The sequence below is a fragment of the Onychostruthus taczanowskii genome, unplaced genomic scaffold (genome assembly GCF_017590055.1).
Source record: "Onychostruthus taczanowskii isolate IOZ18803 unplaced genomic scaffold, ASM1759005v1 scaffold8, whole genome shotgun sequence".
Lineage (NCBI taxonomy): Eukaryota > Metazoa > Chordata > Aves > Passeriformes > Passeridae > Onychostruthus > Onychostruthus taczanowskii.
In genome coordinates, this window is record NW_024505892.1 from 6574811 (window position 1) to 6595935 (window position 21125).

At 38.3% G+C, this 21125-nt stretch overlaps 1 protein-coding gene across 8 annotated transcripts in view; it reads right to left on the reverse strand.

The window, feature by feature from the left end:
- The window catches only part of PTPRK (protein tyrosine phosphatase receptor type K), a 380562-nt gene that overhangs the window by 7326 nt on the left and 352111 nt on the right, over positions 1-21125 (reverse strand). For 5 of the 8 annotated variants that reach the window (XM_041423846.1, XM_041423844.1, XM_041423845.1 and 2 more), the window contains 13 exons: positions 21085-21120; positions 17301-17485; positions 15488-15575; positions 14596-14672; positions 11943-11979; positions 10046-10143; positions 9205-9321; positions 8319-8473; positions 7076-7211; positions 5085-5234; positions 4345-4518; positions 701-832; positions 349-474 (listed from right to left, as the gene is read on the reverse strand). In XM_041423846.1, the coding sequence (XP_041279780.1) occupies positions 349-474; positions 701-832; positions 4345-4518; positions 5085-5234; positions 7076-7211; positions 8319-8473; positions 9205-9321; positions 10046-10143; positions 11943-11979; positions 14596-14672; positions 15488-15575; positions 17301-17485; positions 21085-21120 (1511 nt within the window). The remainder of the gene's footprint in view (positions 1-348; positions 475-700; positions 833-4344; positions 4519-5084; positions 5235-7075; positions 7212-8318; positions 8474-9204; positions 9322-10045; positions 10144-11942; positions 11980-14595; positions 14673-15487; positions 15576-17300; positions 17486-21084; positions 21121-21125) is intronic. The other 3 variants (XM_041423851.1, XM_041423850.1, XM_041423847.1) reach the window with 1 other exon arrangement.

Here is a 21125-nt window from a genome sequence, read left to right on the forward strand (position 1 = left end):
TTACCAAAGCTACTAACTAAATACCTGTCAGTGCACGTTCAATACAGGAATATTTCTTTTACTGTGCACCAAACAAACAGAATACAGAATACTTCTCACACAACAGGGATGAATGCCTCAGAAAAACATCCATTCACCTCAAAGCTCTCTCTGCTTGTTGTAGAAAAGTACTGTAGATGTAGAAAACACTAGAAATCAGTATTAGATACTGATGCTTGACTGACTTTTCTGGGTAATATCTTATGAACATTAGTACTTTACTATTATTCAAAATTAAAAAGCACAAGAGCCTAGGGACCATGAAAAACAACATATTTTTCTGTCATATATTGTTACAATAATCCTTACTCTTGTTAGATTGCATATCCTGAAAATTCTGTTTATGACGTCGCAGTCCATTGAACATGACATGCATTCCACTTGGATGGGGCCATACCGCAATATCCCTTCCTCGGGCCAGTATTGTGGGCAACCCTGTGTCAGAGCAAAACAGGCATAGTAAATGGTAAATTACAGCTTGAGCATTGCCTTATTCCACTGCAGACTTCTCACCTCACCTTTACTGAGCAACTAGTGTTGATTCTCTGTAAAGCAGAGAATAATTGTAAAGTCACTGCACTGCTCTATATTTTCATCATGTAGTAAATCCAGAGTGATTAAAGCATGTGTCGGTACATGAAAACTCGAGCTCCAAACTAACCTGTGCTAAGTCGACTTCATTTAACATCACAAGAGAAGTACAGCCATAGTCGTACACTAATCTCCAGAAATCTTTCACAGTGTTTGGCAAAGGATGTTGTGTGACGATAAAAGCTGCTGGCTGCCTGTAGCTCTGTAAAGGCAAACAACTTTGTTAGTACTGGTATGGGAAGTACTTAAATTCTACTGAAACAGAGCAAAACATAAAAATGTAACAAAGGTGTGTGTCATTGTTTGACTCTGGCACAGTGCCAGTGCCCCTATGAATGGTGTATCCCCTAAAATGGTTGCTGTGAGATGTGACCCGGGAACAGAACAAAGCAGGCTCTAACTTGGGAATGGAGGGAAAAGACAACACTTTATTAATCTATACAGACACGAAAAGGAAGGGGAAAACTACACACACACACAACAATCCACAATAGAACACTTTCAAAACACTCCTCCTCCTCCTCCCCCCAGTCCTTTAACATTCAAATCCCCTCTAACATGTTAATACTCAATCCAATACCCTCCTTTCACACAAGCACCCCCCAGTCCACCAGGAGAGAGGAGCCTCCCTCTTGTGCCATAGGCTTCCCCCTGGACACACACCAGAACCTCTGTGCTTCCATGTCACACACGGCAGCTGCTCGAAGAGAAATCTGCCATGGTGACCATCTTCCTTCCATGTCTAGTGCTCTCACTACTGTCTATGGATCTGAACTACTCCTTGGATTCTTTTTTAAGAATGCTTTTCGCCCAGTTCCAAGACGTGGCCGCCTCCTACCATTTGGGACACCTGTCCCCCCCATATTCACTCCCCTGGGGCCTGGGGTTCAGGAACGGAGATTCTTCGTTGAAGGCCGAGACTTCTAACACACCCTCCCCCTCAGTCTCTGTTCCTTCAGCTTCTCTTCGCGGCTTTATCATTCTTGGCGTCTGGCAGGCCTTCTCCCCTTCCCCACCCAGACGCAGCTGGGCAGGGGAGAGGTCCGATCTGCTCACCTGCCGGACTCCAAAGAGAGAGTCTCTCTGGGAGTGCTCTGCTTTTAACCCCTGTGTGTTCTCAGAGGCGTATCCAAGTCCCCAGTGGCCACACCAGGTGCCAATCTGAAATTTGGCCACTGATTGGTTTGACCATAACTTCCCAAAACCTTACTTCCGGGTCAAACCATGACAGTGTGACATCAGTTACTTCATGTATCACTGAGGGTGTAAAAGTTAAAAACACATTATCATCTCCAATAAAAACAAAGAGGTTACTCTGCTCAGGTCTGTCTTATTCATGGTTACAGAACAAGCCCTGTTTTTACACTCAGATATGCTCCGGGCACTGCAGATGTTTGTGGCTCTGTTGAGTTGAGGCTTAGGCAACTCTGCTCTAGGCACTGTGTCCACGAGCCAAGCAGGGAACCTTCACCCAATGATGCAGAGAGGTCTCAGATCATCCCCCTCTCCACAGCAGGTTTTACGTGAACTCTGCGACTGAACTGGGGACTAAGCTCAACCCCAAACTCTTGTTTCACAGTGCACAGCCACAGGGACGCCCACAGAACTGATTTCTGGGATCACTGGGACCCATTTCCAGCAGAAAGCATCAGTTCAACAGCAAAATCCTATTTCATGCCATGACTGCAGGTTCCATTTTCTGTATGCTGTGTTATACACGACTGCAAATAGGGACTCCCAGCCTTGCACAGTAACCGAGATGCAACTAATAGTGGAGGGGCTACTTTCCTGCTGCAGATGTATTATGAGCAGCAAGCAGAAGAGGAGAGATCAGAAGTCTTTTGCAGGCAATTTGTAACCATCCATAGAAAAGTAAATTAACCAAGGAGAAAGATCTGGTAGGGCAGATAAACCACTTTTGCTATGGAAGCTTGCTTATTTGAAGATTGATCTAAGGGATCGTTACATGCCTGATATCGACATACCTTCCAATAACTTGTTGTTAATGTCTTTAGCATCAGTACTTGCTTGACAAGAGATTAAGGAAGTTGTTGATTTTTTAATATAGATTATTGTTACCTTTTCTAATGCAGGAAGGATGTTGGGTAGTAGCAGCTCATGTCCTACTTCCTAGAACTGCCCAGGGACAACACAGGACAACCAATTTTGATTCTTCCCCTGTACTTTTAAGAAATAAAACAAGTTCTAGCTGATGTTTTCCTAACCCTCTTTCCCATAATTTACTGTGTTTCTCAAAAGAAAGATAAGGGGTAAGTTCCTCTTTCTGTTTTGTTATTGAAAGTCCTTTTTTCTTGTCCAGGAGCAGTTCCTCTTCTCTGAATAAATTAGTCTTAAAAGAAATGGCCAGAAGAGAAAAGGCAAAAAAAAAAAGTTGTGTTACTCAAAATTTTAACATTTTACTTATAACATTGTTATATGCCTTCATTGTAATATAATACCTTTTATTTCTGCTGTTGTTCTTCCTTTTATTACGACCATTTCTGCCTTTTTTAACTTGCCTCTGATTGCTGATCCATTAATATATTGCTTGGTTCATGTTCTACCTGCTGTTGCACACTGAAGAGTCCTCCTGCCCCCCACAGCCTGTGTTGCCTTTCTTTCACCCCAAACCACACTCCTCAATGTCTGTTGGGTGGTTCACAGCACATCAATTTTATCCTTAATGGTGCTTAATGCCATTTAAACTGCAATTCTAAATAATTTTTTGCTACCAGAATTCTGTTCACTGCTCTAATTCACCTGTTCAGCCCCCAGTGACACCCTAATACATTGGTCTTACACAAACTACTCCTCTATTTTTTTGGCACAATAAGGTGGTTGTGAGATTAGGGGCTACATTTTGCTATCAGTTTGTTTTCTGCACTAGCTCAGGCAGAATTCAAGGATGACTATATCAATTAGTGTTGCTGATTTCTGTTGCTATTTGCCATTTTATTTCAGCATCTCTCCTTGACATGGCAGTTTCTGATAGCATTTCATTTTTGAAGAACGGAAGATGCTCCTGGAAATCAGGCCACTTATTTAAGTATTCACTGTAAAAGTGGCTTTAGGGCCTAACTTTGGAAATGCTAATGGGAGGCACAGGAAGGTGTCTGGCAGCACATGAACTGCTTTATTGATCAGACATATATTAGCAGGTTCAACTCCATTTTCCTCATTAATTCACCTTTCCCCCGACAGTACTTCTGTTACTCAGACTTCAACTTTAAAGAGCTGCAACTCAAAATATAAACAACAAACTCCCCAATCCTATACTCGATACTGAAACATGCCAAGAAAACAATTTTTTCTTCCTCTGTTGCTCCTGCTTCAGTATAGAAAGACTTTTTTATGAAATAGTGATAGTAACCTCATGTTCAGACAGATAACATTTACTTCCTAACAAACAGTAGCTTTTTGAGATCCTGCTGAGATTTGAGATATGGAAGTCTGGACACTAGATCTTTATATAACGCTGTTAAAAAGGTGAGATTTCCAGAGGGTCCCACAAGCATGCCAAAGAATACAGATAACTAATCTTCTGAACAAAAACACAAGCTGGTGGGGCTTCTCACCTTCTCCCCCAGACCCTTCTTCATTAGGACTGTTTTACTGGGCACTGCAGCAACAGAATTACCCTTTCTTAAACCAGCAATTACAGCATTACAGAGCTTTCCACAGAATGCTATGCAGACAAAGAAGGTAGTCTCTTACGTCCATAAGAGCAGCATTGATGTAGTTGCTGCTCTCCCCATCAATAGTAATTAAGAAAGGCAGACATCTGTCAGGTGGCAGCATATCCATGAAGCGGTTCTTGTCGTGGTTCCTTGGCAAGCAGGCGATGCTGCAGTCCTCCGCCTGCAGGCGAGGGGTCACGGAATTCAGGGTCTAAGGAAAAGAGGACACTTGTTTTAGCACGCTGAGCTAACACACATGGGACTCGGGAGCCTCGAGTTTTACTGTAAAATATTGCAATATGAGAAAACATGAGGCATTAGCAAGACGACATTAGTGAATGTCTCAAGCTCCTATCTGTTTGTTGGACATTCTGGGCTTTACAAAGAAGCCGCAAGTATTAAAGGCACTCCATGTACTAATGAATATATTCCACGTGACACCATCCCTTCAGAAAGGAATAAAACAAAGAGGATTGTCTGGAGCTCTAAAAAGCTATGTCTTCCATATACAAATGCAAGCCAAAACTCTCTCTGGCTCCTACTCACTGGTCTTTATTTCAGACAGATATTTACTGCAGTTTTATTAAAAGGAGGATATTCTGTATTTACAACAATTTTGCAAAGCACAAAAACATGGGTGCTTTATTTTGTGGACAAAAAGTTAGGGACCAATTGCTATAAAAGTCATATGAAAAACCTTCTCCTTAAAATAAATTAAATGTATCTAGGGGCAAAAAAATTGTTGTCACATCAAGAGTTAGTAGAAGCTGTGAATACCTGAAACTCATCTTTGAGATGTGAAGAGTTTGTCTGAGAGTCTATTCTAATCATATCAAAATAAGCAGCTTTGAATTCGCAGACAGGAATGGCAGTTTCTCCACACAGGCAAGCTTCTAGAATAGCATCGTGAATAAAGATGTACTGCTCCTGTCAAATTAGGAAAAGACACAAAAATTGTAGCCATTTAAAACCAACAGATCTTTCCTTCTTTTAGGATAAACAGGCCTACTGCACACTCTTAAACCATCCAAAGTACTGTCCATCAATACATTAAATAGTGCTTTAATACAAACAGTCTTGTTCTTATTGCGGTGCAGTGAACAAGGATGTTTTCTCCAGGACCAATTTAAATTCAGTAAAACTTAACAGAACAGGGATAGTAATTTATTTAGATGAGATTTTCAGTTTTCTCGTACTGCTTGTGGGTTTCTGTGCATATGCCAAAGGCTTGTTTGCTTTATCAATTTTTTTTAATAGCTTTCAATCTTCTGATGTTAGCAGAAAGTGCAAATTGCTTCAAGCACTACTAGTGTGATTAGCAAGTATTTGGCATGCTGCCTTCTCCTTATGCATGTGCAAGCTAGTGCATCAGTTGCCTCATACTTAGCTCTAGGCCAGTAATAAATTCCAGTGTGTTCCAACAGAAGCACCAATTCTTCCCATTTTTACTAACTTGTCTTGAGAGAGCCTGAGTCCTAGATAACTGCATTACCATTTCAGTTAGGCCTCCTGTCAATTTTTACACAAAATGCCCATTATATTTACTCACCCTGAGAGTAATAGATGTAAACCTTTTCTAGAACTGTGCCAGCCTCACGTAGCTATTGTGAATACCAAAAAAGCTCTTAATTTATAGCACAAAATTTAACATGTGCCTGTAAAAGCAGCACATGTCCAAGGACATCTTCTGGCTCTACAGCCTTCCCCATAGAGCTATGGAGCTATTGGCATCACTGTTGACTGTATGACCATCACAAGAACTTGATGCAATGACATCTTTGTTTTGCTATGCAAGTATGAACCTCTGAGAGAAGGTGATAGGTAACAGTCAAAAGGGAGAGGAAGGAATAACAGTAGATGTGTTAATTCACATGCAAGTGCGGATTAAACTGGGAGGGTTAAAGCAGTCACACTGAAACATTCCATCCCATGCACTTCCCAAAGGTTAATGGGCCCGTAGCAGCAGCAGTTGACCAGGACCATCTATTGTTCAACTGGCATAGGTTGCAACACGGAATAAAAATTGCACCAAATTACACTGACATGTTTGGCTGCCATCTGCAGAGATTTCCATGAGGTCACAGGTGAAATAACATCTCAGGTACATGTCCTTATGGAGGGCAGGACAGAGAAGTGGTGAACTACTTCAGGTAATCTACCAATATAAACCAATCATCTGTGTTTCTTTGGAAGCTCAGTGGTACTCTGGTGGCAGAGTGGGAGCTGTTAGAACTTCATTCCTAAGGCAATGGTTTTATTGTGAAGCTGCTGAAGGTGTGTTGAAAGACCAAGAGTAAAAATATGGAAAATATTCGCAGCAAGGTTAATAAAGCAAAAAAAAACAGAATTGGAAAGAGAGCGTGAAATGGACATAAAGTTCACCAGTAAATTTATAGATAAAGTGACTGAAGAATGTCTAAAACAAGTGTCAGCCTTCTGAAATTGTACCTTTAGGATCGTGGGATTGCTAATACTAGAGCTGGGGAGAGACATCCCAGACATGCCTAATCTAAGGTCTTCCCTGAAAAAATCCTTCTTTCTTTCCTTTTGTTACCTAGTTAGGACGGCACTTGTTTCTGTGAAGACTACAAGAGTTGGCAGATTTGTTGCACCACCCTGGTTCTGTATGCTTTCACATTCAGCAATTTTTCCCAATGGAGGCAGCCCCTTGACAGGGCCACCACCTGCTCACTTTGCAAAGTCACAGTGAAATTCTGACCTAGAAGGCTCCAAAAAGCACCGGGTGCTTCAAAGGCAGACTGCTGTACCTCAGTTTGTACCATGTTGATGCGCCGGGACCGCAAAGCTTTGACACAGTTGTAGATATCCACAACACCTTCTCTTTCTGCCATATCCAACATGATATCAATCACGATATAACAGCCTGTCCGTCCAGCACCAGCACTGACAAGAATCAGTAAATACTGTTAGGAATAGCCCCAGAAAAAACATCTAAAAACTTTATAACCATTATTGAGAGCATTCTTATAAAATAATTCAACTTTTTATCACAGCCACTATCTAATTTTTATCTTCTCTCATTCTCATCATGTCCTTTAAATCTTTTGATGTGTTCAAAAAAACATTTTTCCATCACACTTGATACGCTAAGTAACAGCAAAAAAAGAAAAAAAAAAATTATTCCTTTTATCACCCAAATCAATACTTAAATTAAAAAAAGTTAGTTTAACTGTAATCTGAAGATTGATTAAACTTACGCGCTTCAGAATATTATAGATCTAGTTTTTCTTTAATAAGACTAGGAACGATTTTTAAGTGATCTATTACAATAAGAAACTCAAGTTTATGTTTTACCAGGCAAGTTCCAAGGTTGTTCAGACAGCACATTTAACAATATCCAGAAGATTCACTTAAGATTTATTTTGGCTTTACATAAAGCTATGGACAATTTTTGCACAGTGAATTATTATAATCTGTAAAGGCTGAGTAACTTTATCTACAAAATGTAATTAAACATTTGACTAAAACACTTAGGTAAATCAAGCATCTGTGGATGTCAAAGGATGGTGTCCCAACAACATAACCTTGCAAAATCTGCACAGCAGAAACATTCTGTATTTGTTGCCACTAACCTAATTCCATCTTTCTTCATCTACTTGCTTACTTTGCTTTAAATTAATAATCTGTTCAGACATTATATGCAACACCAAGCTATCAAAACAGATGTATCTACACTCATTCTCATATGCTGTCACAAAATTGTTGAAGGTTACCTAAAATGATAGCCCGGAGTATCATGATTTAGCTGGTGCAGCTGTTGCAGGAAAAAGAAAATCTCAGACTATTCTATTTAAGAAAAGTGTACTAGAATCCTGTTATTTTCAAACATTGCCGCAGTCTGCCAAATCCTACTGCAGTGTGAATTAGGCAATTCAAAAAGGGAAAAATGAAAGCAGAGCACTTCAAGATGATAGATGCTTCAGAAGACACTGCTGTAAATAACCATACAAACAGTTGTGAAAAATACAAATCTACACCTTTGGTACACACCTGCAATGGACAACAATAGGCCCTGCGCTAGGAGGGTTAGACAATTTGACTCTTCGTATAAAGGAAAGCAGTCCTGTGGCATTGTAAGGAACGCCATGATCTGGCCAGCCAGTGAAATGAAACTGTTTAACTTCACGGATTTCATTGTAGCCCCTCTGTAAAAGGCAAAAAAAAGGTTATGAAATTCAAAGTATTTCATAGACTAGATGTTATCTGGCTCAAATAATGATCACACATATTGATGGCATCCACACGCAGTTTTCATCATTTCATCAATTATTTAAAGCAATGATCCATAGGAAGCTTAGAGAAGTCACTGGGTTATTTTAATTTTGAAGTTTGCAATTTTTACTTTAGACATTAGTTATGCTAGTTTTGCTGCACTGAAGATTTTTTTAATAGACTTCAATGCATTTCACATTGATTTTCAAGCTAACTAGGGAAAGGGCCTGCTACATTTAAAGGCAAATATGATTTAGCATAAGACCACAACTGTATCACATAAAGTATTCACAGAATTTGTCCTTTGATTGAGATTGACTCAGCAGCGGTCAGAACAGAGGGCGAAGGGATGAACAGCAGGCATGACTCATAATCTGGTACTTGAGTTTAGCTCAGAAGTGTGACTGTGGAGAAGAGGTGACTTTCAGAGGGGGACGGCAGCAGCTGACATTTCTGGGGAAATTCAAAGTCCCACAGTGAGATGCATGCTTGGGTAGCGCTGATGCAATGCATAACTCCCATGGTAAGGTAAGGCTGCCTACATTGTGGTCCAGCTAACAAGTCAGAAGGATTTGGTATTACAGAGAAATATCAGCATAGCCTCTTTCATCCTCCATGCTACCAGGAAACAGTATTTTGCTAAGCCCTTTCAAAATGTGCTCACCCTTCCCAGCGTGAAGGTCCTGACAACATATTCCGCGAGGGGTTCCATCTCTACACAAGTCACTTTGAAGTCCCCATAAACTTCAGTGTCGTCAGGCCAGTACTTGTAACACTTGACCTAAATAAAAAATGGATATGATTTTACACCAAGGAAAAAGAAAAGCTTGAGGATACTGTACTGCATGTACTGCATTATATCGCATTTATTTCCAAAATGACCATGCATTCATGCAGCTTGTCATGGCTAGTAGCGGTTATGTCAAGTTAAGCACTAGCTACAAGGAGTTTCCACTGCTTTACACAGCTGCATTTAGGTGCCATTCAGTTCTAAATGAGCATTTGTATTTTCTTTAGTGCTGAGCTGTGGAATATATTTCCACTTATGCTAAATTGTGATGCATTTTGTACCCATAATCAAACTGCTGCAAGTAATCCCAGGTACTTTATAGACTTCCCTGAGGTATGTGTTACTGCTAAACCATAAATAATTTGCTGATTTCTAGCCACTGATATAGAAGCACATTTCCTCTACTACTCTTCTTGTTTGAGTGATGCTATGAATTAACAATGCTATACAAATCTAATCTGATGAAATATGAATTTTGGATTCAGACAATTTTCCACTACGCATGAAAGCAACACAGCATCAGTTTTCAGAAGTTGCTTTTAGAAAATACCATAACTGCAACTTTGCCTGGACTCTTTCCCCTTGCCCCCTCAGAATGCAGGGCTGCCCTTCACAAGACCCTTCTACATTCTGCCCTAGTATGTCTTGCCAGCAGGTTTTTTTTTTATGCTTGCAGCATTAAAAAAAAATAAAACAAAAAACCCCAAAAACTTACTCTTCCAACTTCCACTAAATTTGTCACCATCACAACACAAGCTGACTGCTCCTGCCATATCATTCTCCAAAAGTCATAAACAGTCTCATGAACTGGACCTGTAAGAAAAAATTCCAGGTAATATTCTGCAAAAACATAATAGTCAAAGCGAATGCTAAGAATAAAATCCAGTGTGTTTCAGAGCTGATGCATGTGAGCACATTTGCTTAGAGAAGAAAACCTTGTAAAACCACATCATCATGCCCTTGTGCTGGTTTCCAGATTATATTGTTACTTCTAACCAGTGCTGGATATTCTCAATTTAACTGAATTACCACTTGAAAGAAAACAATGGCAGGTGTTTCATGTAGCAAAATGACAGAAGTACCTTGAGAACTACGACGACACAGCAGTGTGTGATTGTGTGGACAGTTACACTTCCAGTTTTGTTTTACATTTGTTAAATACAATGAGTTGAGATGAGTTTCTTCAGGTGCTCACCAAGGAGATGCCTGTGCCAGAGTGAAGTATCAGGCAGGACGGTGCTGGTACAGATACTCTGCACTTACTGTCTGCTTTCCTGCCAAGCATGGATGCACAAGTAGGCACTGAGCCAGACACTTCCCCCTGAAGTGTATTTAAACTAACTTAAGTACTTTTCTGTGAGGCAAATGAGAAGCACATGTTTAAGTTTTGTCTCCTGCTCTGCTGCAGAGGCATGTTCAATTGAGTGACAGAGGCATTTACCCTGTTGCAATAATCTCCAAAACAGCTCCTTTACCTCCATCCAGCAGTGCTATAAATATTACTGTATATAACAGACATAGAATCACAGAATTATCTGGAAAAGACCCTTGACATTATCAAGTCCAACTATAAACCTGACATTGCCAAGCACACCACTAACCTCAAGTACCACATTTGAAGACTCAAATACATTCTTTCATATGCTAGATCAAAGGCTGCACACAAAAGCAGCAATAAATTTTTCTCTCCTTTACACACTATAATGTGCAATGATTTGCATAGTAAAACAGAAGTAAAATACAAATGTGGACTTAATGCCATGCAGAGACCTATTTAGGCAGCACTTACCCAAAAATAAAAAACAAATGTGGTCACAACTCTAAGCATCCTGCTTTAAAATAAGTCTTGACTTTGACTTTTCTGTGTGCACTTACAGTCAACTGAGGGACAAATAATAGGATATTTCCAGACAGCTATCTGATTATGCTGACAGACCAAATAATGGCACACCTAAATCTAATTATTTTTACTTTAAATCATAGCCTCTGATATTTCAAGTGCAATCTTAGACTAATCTGTTTGGTTTTCCTTATTGTGAGGAGTTCTATCAGAAATACAAACAAAAAAATAGGATTTTTTTTTTTCTCTAGCACCTCTTTTTATTAGTAGGGTGTTATATGATAAAGATTTGCCTCAGTCCTTTGTACAAAGAGTCTTTGTCCTCTGGCATTACTTTACCCAGATTTTCTGAAAGAGTTTAATTTATCATTACTATCTTCACTGCATCCTGGACTAAGTTGTAGACAGCAAAATAAAACTGTAATACGGAAAGAAAAATGCCTCAAGGCAGGTTGAAACTGTTCTCTTCTCTGTCCATGTCTCTTTTCTCTATTCATCTTCATAATTGGAAATCATGGTAGTAGGTTCTGACTTTATCAGCTGAATTAATCACCGACAGATTTGCTCAATAGCTAATTAACATGATTCATTAGTGCAATTTTTGAATTTATTCACATTCCACCTGAACATACTATGTTAATTTACCATAAGACAAGATGACAACTCACAATACTGGGTATGCTTTACTTTCTCCTACTCCTGTTTTACCAAAACACTGTGGAACTCTACAGAGAACAATTGCTTGATTTGATTAAAGCTGGCAGATCCTTACCTTGGGTTGCAATGTAGTGACTTGGTCTCTGATATCCCTAAAATAGCAATATAAGTTGGTTTGAGTACCATATTAGTAACAGAGAGTGGAAAATAAAAGCATAAGGATACTACAGAATCCTTATATCTAGACAACATTTTCAGAACAAACCAATATTTAAGAGCAGCATGAAGCTCAAAACCTAAAAAACCAGTTATTATTGAAAAGGTTTGAATGACAACAGATAAAATGAAAATAAGAACATCTGACTTGAACAGACATTGTAGTGTACCAGGAAGGAGTACTCTAGATTGGTCCCTTGCACCTAAAAATGTGTCCTCTATTGACATTATTTCTCTAGCTGTATATATTTGGGTTTTTATGTAAAATTTAATAAAAATTCTCTGCTACCATATTATCTCACAGCTGATCTGTGTTCCCAATATGAAAAAAACACACTCCTTTTGTCTTCTGATAAACAGGGACTCACTGTAAGGCACCAAGAGGTATGTGCCTCAGTCCCAACTAATGGGGACAAACACATTGGTGTGTGCACAGAATCAAGGTCCTACTGCAGTGAAATGTGCTTGACTGCGCAAAGTGTGCATCAATTACAGTGGGCATGATACACACAAGTATATACACAGTCTTACACACATGTGTATATACACACACACACACACATATATATAGGTAAATAGATAATCCTACACAACTAAGCCTTTCCAGATGGCTGGATCTATGCCAATGCTAGCAGCACTCATTGTCCACATACAAACTACAAGACAAAGAGCTATAATGTTATATTGCTATTGAGGAAATAATTCAGAGTATATTTTGATCAGTGCCAGCAATTTAGCTACAAAGAGGAAAGAAAGTTTAGTGTTGCTGGAGAGAAGATAATACTGAATTTCACAATGTGAAAATGTTCATAATACCAGTTTTTCTCCCAGTTAAGTTTTATCAGGCCACTTGCTGGAAGTATTGCATCACAGGGGAGTACAAGCCCTTGGATTCCTAGTATTCACAAGATGCTACTAAAGTGAAGGATTTCAGTGTAGCCAAGGAGTTTATATTCTTTTCCACAGACTGCTTCATTATCCTGTCTAGAGTGAAAGCACCTTCCTCTGGGGCTTCTAAAAAAAACATTTGACTATCTTATTCTTGGCTTTACAGGAGACCAAAATTGCATCAAATGATGAAAGAATTTCTCCTGAAGTCCTTAATATCAAGTCACAGTTTAAAATTATGGAAGTAGAACCTGTGCTAGACAGGTTTACACTCAGTAATGTTTTTGAGAAGAAGATAAAAGTGTCACTTAAAAATTGTAAAATGCCAATTTTAACTTGTAGCTTTCTTGCCTGCTTCTAATAGGATTCAATTCACTCCTAAATAAGAAAATCAATATCCTCAGGGAATTATTAAAAATCTGTAAGAGTTTTCTCGTTTAAGGCCCCAGGTAAAATATCACAGATATTATTTCACAGATATTGCCATGTTAAAATACCCAAATAAAAAAGACAGAAATATATCTGGAGCTAAATCTTTATATCCTGGAAAGTCAAAAGGGTCTCAAATAACTTATCAACTAAAAGTGGTCAGGAAAAACTACTAAGTTGCAATTATAAAGAAAAACAATCAAAGCCATGTATTTCAAAAACACTTGTTATAGCTATTCCACTACCTTTCAAATGGCTTTGGAATGAATTTGAATACAACAAGTTGTTTATTCCTAAGGTGTTGATTAGAGAAAAGTCATATTGTGTTAGTCGAATTGCCTGGCAAAATTTGGAACAGATTTTAAAATTTATAAACTAATTTGCATTCTGATTAAAGTATGGAATTTCAATCTTTAGAGATTTTTTGCAGAAGTGAGGAAATTTCAGTGTTAAAACATATATATATATGTGTGTGCGTGTGTGTTTGTGTATATACTTTGTAATACCTAAATTAGCACCTTAAAGCAAATGCCAGCTAAATATTGCTTGTCTAAAACATTGTTAAAAACAAACAAACCTCCCCCCAACCTACATATGTCATTATCCCTCCTTTTTTTTTACTAAACACATATTATGACTACTCCACAGGTATATTTTAAAACAACTACAGCACAGCATACTATCTAGCTTCTTACATATACATGGGAAGGGGAAAAGAAAATCTAGAGGCCAAAATGACCACAAAAAAATGGGAACAGCAAATTCTTTCTAACAGACAGGCTCGCCTGAGTTACCTAACATCCAATAATATTCAGGGCTAAGCTAAAAGGCTAAATTATCTTGTCAAAACAGGTACAAAAAATATTCACACAGAAAAGAAATTTTTTAAAGGAACAGATGAGATAAATTAGATGAGGCATGCATAGTTATCAACTGATTAAAATAGAAGAAGAAAGTAATTAATAACAATATCTATATTAAATATTTACAATAGGATGCTGTTATTCACATATAGTGGTACTTACATCCCTGTACAGCCAAATCTACAGCCCAAACCAAAGTCAGATGTGAAAGAAAGCACAACAATGTCAGTGAGTACTAGGACGTAGAACAAGGAAAGTGTACATTTGTTCTTAATAAAAGAAAGCTTTCAATAATTTTGTAGCATAACATGCAATAATTTCACATAGAGAAGCTGGCAAATTGAGAGGGAGAAAGCTGAGCATTCCACTCACATCTATGTAGTTGGCATTAATGTAATCTGAAGACGGATCATCTTCAACAGGTTGCAAAATCACCCTGGAGTGGTCATCTGTAAAAACCAAGTGGTTACGGAGCCTTTTTGAAGTGTGATTTTTAAGAAAGGTATTAATGGTAAGTCATCTAGAAAACCAAAATCAGCTGGCATAAGCGCCTCACAATTTACAATCCTTAAATACAAATTGTTTACACAGAAATACAAAGAACCATTTTGTCTGAGGTCTGCAATTACTTCAAAAAACCTTCACTACATTTCATTAAGTGCACCTGAAAGTTATTGGCACTGTCACAAGTGGTTAAAAAGACACAAAGAAACCAGGTTACTTGCTCAAAGTCCCTTTCAACATCAGCTCCACTGTTGGTAATCTAGAAAACCAAAAATGCTGATTACTGTTTCCTCACTTCCACCCCAAGCCTGCTCAAGTTCATATTGAGACATTAATGAAATCAAGACAAAGGAGTTAGCAATGCACTTGGGAATCGATGAAGAGGTAACTCTACCCATTCAGGGACTTCTCGGGCACGGTGATTCCTGCGTGTTCCATTGCACGGGTAAAACAATACAAATTGCAAACAAGCAGAATCGACATCCAAATGAGTGCCAGTGTGTTGCTGATATATGCTTACCACAGCTTGCACAACAGAGATGCAAATGCGAAATTCAGCCTGAGTTATAAAAGGAAGAAAGTTGAACTGTGAAGAGCAACAACAACAACAAAAAAGAAAAAGCTGAGAAAGGCACTGTTCTGCTTCTCTGCTGCAGGTATTAAGCAGCTGTGCCACCGGAGACTTGCAAAGGAAGAGAGAGCACGGCCCGAGTAACACACGAGTAGAGCTATCGCTCAAACCGAGGTCACCGATACTCACATGCTATAATGTTTCCATAGCGGTTCTTTGTTCTGTTTTGATCCTTCTTAGCGACATCCCAAGAAGCTGACTGCCCCTCAAAGAAACTCTATAAATAAAAATGTTCCGAAAGAAAACATTCTGACCATTAATTTTTTCTCCAAAAATAACAGTTTAAAAGAACTGCCCCACCATAAAGTAAGTTCAGCTTTGCTCGCCTGCCCTGGTCACCCAGGCAGTGCCATGGTACAGAAATATCTAGAGAAGAAGGGAGCCTCTGTCCCTCTGACTGCTACCAGTAAACGGGCAACTCACTGAGGAACTCCACAGGGATTTCAAATCCTGTAATTGCTGGAAGGCTAAACGTGCTTATACATCCTTGCTATGGAGGAATGACAGTAAACTGAGAAATCACAGAGCGACTGATCACTCTTCTTACAAGACAGTGTAATATAGAGCCTGTTTACTACAGCATTACATTGCTTTACGCATTACTTAGTACTTTCCTTCCTACAGAGACACCAGGAACTCTCCTCTGCCAATGTTCATTGTTCTTTTTGCCTTTCCTCATGTACCTCCCTCTAGGCACTAGCAAAATTATTCTACATTTTTGAACTCTTAAGACTTTGATCTCTCAGTATTGAAAGAAGCAGTTTTTATTTCTCCATGGCTTTCTCTTCATTGTCCATAGATATTTTACTGCTGTTGTAGGTCTATGCTATTCCTTCCTTCCAGATGATCTCTTATCCTGGGTAAGTTAACTCCAGAAAATACACAGTGGCCATGGAATCAGAACTTTAATGCACAGTGAGAAGCCCAAAGCAGGAAATAGATGTCATGTATAGAGATAGAAGAAGTAGCAAGCAGGAAAACACCTGATACGGCATCAGGGACCACCCTCCCCCCAGTAGTGGCTGACACTCGGTCTTAGCCTTGAAGTTAGGCAGAGCATAACAAAGCATGTTTAAGTAAAAGAGAGGAAAAGAGCATAGTATTCTTTTAAAAACCACACATTTATTTATTGCAGTTCTTATGTTTACAGTAGAGACAGCTGCAGAAAGGAGAGAAGGTTGAAAACTGTGTCAGAAGAGATTGCTTACTCAGAGAAAACTCATTGTAAACCTAGCTGTACTGTGAGCAACCTTGGCAGTCCCATTCCATCTTTACTGTGCATCCTGCCTGATATTCTAATCCCAAAGAATCACAACAGATTCAGAGATCAGAAGCGAAATGAATCTGTACTCATCTTCTACCTCCAGGGCTGGGAATTTCTTTCTTCCATTTTAACGTTAAAGTTGTAAGTTGACATGCTCAGGCAAGTTTAATTAGAACTTCAAGACACTACTACTCTTATTATCTCTTTACTGCTTCTCATCTGGAGCTAAGTCCCAGTATTGCCCTATTAAGATGCTAAAATAAATCACGAGAGTGCTTCCAGTCAATGTTTCTTGGAGAACCAGGCAGGTTAAATTCTTTTCTTTAACCTAATCCAGGAGATCTTCACTAAAAATAGCTCACATAACGAATTACAGCATTTCCACTAAAGAGCAGTAACAAAAGAGTGGCAACTTCTTACAATATATCAAAAAGATTCTTTTTATACCCTAGGGAACACACAGGGATTTTCTACTGGGCAGTTGTAGAAGCCCAAACCATTTGACTCCATTTACTATTTCACTTTTGGGTTACATATATAAGAATCTTTTGCCTGTTAATCTGTTTTTCTCTTAAACCCATGACATTTAGTTCCATCCTTCTGCAATACAATGCAAACAAAAGGCTGCTCATTTCAAAGGGATTTTTCCTAGCAAAGCCCCACCACTGGAGATCTCACCTCATACTCCTCTTTAAATCCATAGCTGTCAGAGGTCTTCATCAGGTTAATATGCTGCAGGAGATCAGCCACCCTGATGGCAGGGTGCAGCTGCCCAGTCTGGTATGGGGATTCTGTGCCTTCACAGAGATAACGAGGGACATCCAGGAGTCGGCTGGACTCTGCTGTCGCACTGTGATTTTCATCTGTATTCACAAGAAATCAGTGCATTATGTACCCACAGGGCAGTAAAACCTGCTGCTATACCTATCAACATCTATTTTGAACCTCTTCCTTCAAAAACATCTCTAATTTCTGAGAAAGCAAAGCACTTACTCTCCAGCACATAAATACTGTGAAGTACATAAAAGAATTGAACAGCAAACACATACAAAACTTTGCAGTCCCTCATCCAGTAATAAAGATGTCTGAGGGGGATTTTATTTGACACTACAAAACTTTATGACATAAATGTACTTGGAAATTCCAGACTCTATCAACCAAAGTAAGTTTTTAAGGGCTAATACATATCAATAGCAATATTACACCTTAAACAATAAATTAGAATAATTCCATAGTGGTATCAGCACATAATTTGTCTAAAGCCAACAAAGTGAATTGAGAACACAGTAAAAAAGAGAAGCAATTACACCACCACTTCAGAACACCACCTCCACTTAGGAAGATGAATCAGCACTACAAAGTGATCATTTTAATTCAGGTCTTTTAGTAGAAAAATGAAACTTGAGTCTAGTGTGCTGTTTCAGTCACAACTTTTTGCCCTGTATAAGCAAAGAAGTTTCTTCTAATGCTCTCTGTGCTACAAGAATTCTCATATAAAAACCAAATGTCAAAGCTGCATGAGGTGATCATATTTTGTCAATCCCTTCTGTGAAATACTAATTTTATTCAAATTAGTAATTATCAGATCAAATGGATTTACAGAGGAATAAAAATTCTAATCTAAGTAGCTACTGAAATGAGAAGTGGGTACTCAACCCCTCCTCAACATCTTTAAAATCAGTTTACCAATTCCTTGCAAAGGATCTAGATTAGGAGGCAAAACACTCTAGAAAAAAAATGGACTCCCCAAGGTTTGGATTTTGCACAATTACACCAAAATATAAACACTATTAATGTCTTCTGAAATTAAATCTCCTGAGAAACCTGACTCTTTGAACTGTTGCCCGAGTTTCCAATTTCAGTACCTAATTTATGCCTCACTAATCTGCCTAACAAGGTGAGTGACATGCAACAGTGACTTTTTGTTGTAGTGTTACCCATACCAAATCACACACATTTCAAACCACCTCAGGATTTGTAGTTCCTCCCATTGCTCATAGAATACTTACCAGTAATAGGCACTTTAACCCATTGAAGCAGCAAAAAACAATGAGTGAACAGAACATGAGAAATTTATTTCAGGACTATATTAGAAAATGGCTAAAAGAAAGTGACATTCAAAGCTGTTAAATCTTCACAATAGGTAACAATGAATTCTGTTAAAAAATTGTAAGTGCCACATTATTATACTATCAGTGTAATAACAGGGACTTGGGAAAAGCAAAATTGTCATACCAACTTAGTGCTAATGTACAAAGAATGGAGAGCAGCATTAATAACTTATACATGAAGAAAAAGAAAACTAGTATAGCTACAAAACAATAAGAGTTTCATATAAAAAACCCCCCATTTTCTATGATTTAGAACCCATAAAATACTCCTCTAAATAAGGCAGAAGAAAACTGTTTTGTCATGCTAGGCCAAGCAAAGGCTCTATTAAAATGGAGTAGGCCAACTGATGCAGTTCCAAAGGAACAAGATTATAGATACCCAGCTTTTACTACATGGGGTACCCAAAACCTTGTACATTTCTCTTCACTGTTTCAGTCCACTCTATGAAAATTAGTAACTCTTCCAACTATCAGTGGTTTGCTCATATGAAGAAATGATCATGTCCAGAATATCATTACCAGTAGATGAAAAAGCAGACAGGAACTATTAAGCTGTTCTTCAGTTAGTTCCTTGCCCTCGGTATTCACAGCTGTCTGTAACTGTGTCTGCCACAGCAGAAAATACCATGGCAGGATGGCACTGAGTGGGAAGGTACCATGAGCACTTCACAAGCACAGGATCAGATTTCAAAATTATCTTGATTATTTGGGAGACAATGCGAAAATCAACAAGGTGAATTGAATGGTGGATGCACAATTTCCAATAGTGTTGGAAAGGGAAGTCAAATATATAACCACAAAATGGAGTAATGGACTGGAAAATGATAACTGTGGTTTTAACAGGCAACTCAATGCAATACAGCAACATGAACACAATAAAAAGGAGAAAATACAGTTCAGTTAACAGAAACAGTAAAAGTGGGGCATGGGGGTACCTATTCCACTCAGCTCAGCATTAAGACTTCTTTCAAGAATGCTACCTGATTTGGGGCACTGCAATTTAAAATCCAACCTATGAGCTGGAAAGCTGGAAAGCATTCAGAGGAAAATAATGACAACAAATTTAGAAAACGTCACCTACAAGATGATGAGTGAAAGAACTGGGTTAAACTCAACTAAAAGATAAATAATTGAGGACACAAGTCTTTCAGTGTGAAAAAGTTGGTTTTGAAAGGACAGAAATGTGCCAGTTTTCCATATTTTCTATTAATCTCTCAAAAGGAAATGGCTCAATCCACATCAATAAAAATTTAGTCTAGATTAGCCTAGTTAGGAAAAACTAGAGGTGAGCATTAATAATACTTAGTAGTAACACCCAGTTAGTAGTAATTAATACTCAGAAAATTGACCTTTGTATCCCAAATATTATTAATATGAATCAGTATTTATTCTTACTAAGGAGGACTGAGGCACTGGAACATTCCACTGCAAGAGCAAAATTCTGTTTGCTACACATTTTTAAACACAATGAGACAATTTCCAGAAAGAATCTGTATTATATGCATAATATCCCTCCTCAAAACAGTGAAGGGATTTCATTGGCCCCAGGTCCCTTTAAGATTTGCTTCAAGGACTCTAGTTTTCAACATGTCTATATTCAGATCTAGTTTCTCATTTTTGTCTTTTATCCTAAAATAACTGAAGCAACTGACTGAAACTCAATACTGCACATTGTGTTTATTCAACCAAGAACTTGAGTACAAATTATACTTTTATCTCTTTATTTAAAAAAAAGAAAAGCATCTCTAAAACCTGCATTTAGTGACATATTCAGCCTGTCCATTTCTGTGTGTTCTTTTTAAAGTAAGTTAAAAGCTGAAAAAATTTACTAGTTAATGCCAGTTGAATTATATAATTAATATAGGCATACAGAAGTACGTGTTCAGGACGTGCAAAGTTGTTGTTTCCTCTTAGATATTCTGAAAGTTTTTCTGTTTTCTGTTTTTCTTTTCATTCTTGTTACTTAGAAAATTGAACTTTGGGAGCCAAAAAGTGTTAATGTGGACCTGAATTTTTTTTTTTAAAGATCTCTTAATAGAGCTCTACTTTCACATGTCAGTTTATTGGAATTCAGTTTCAAACCTCTGGGGAGAAAAATTTTAGTACTTTCCATTTACATATTTCCTCATTTACTCTTCAGTTAGCAGTGACTAGAAATAACTTCCTAATGAGGACATAAAATAATTTTTATTCTAAAATTGTTGTCAGTCTAATTCTGAATTGATGAACTGAGTGTAAAATTATTTTCTGGTAACAGCATAGTTTTACATAAAACAAGCTGTTTCAATGTTCAGCCATGCAAGGAGACAGAAATCATGCAGGGATGGATAATGAAGGACTAGGGTCCTCACCTAACACAGCTGTCGGCACAAGTGGATCATTGGGCACTGTA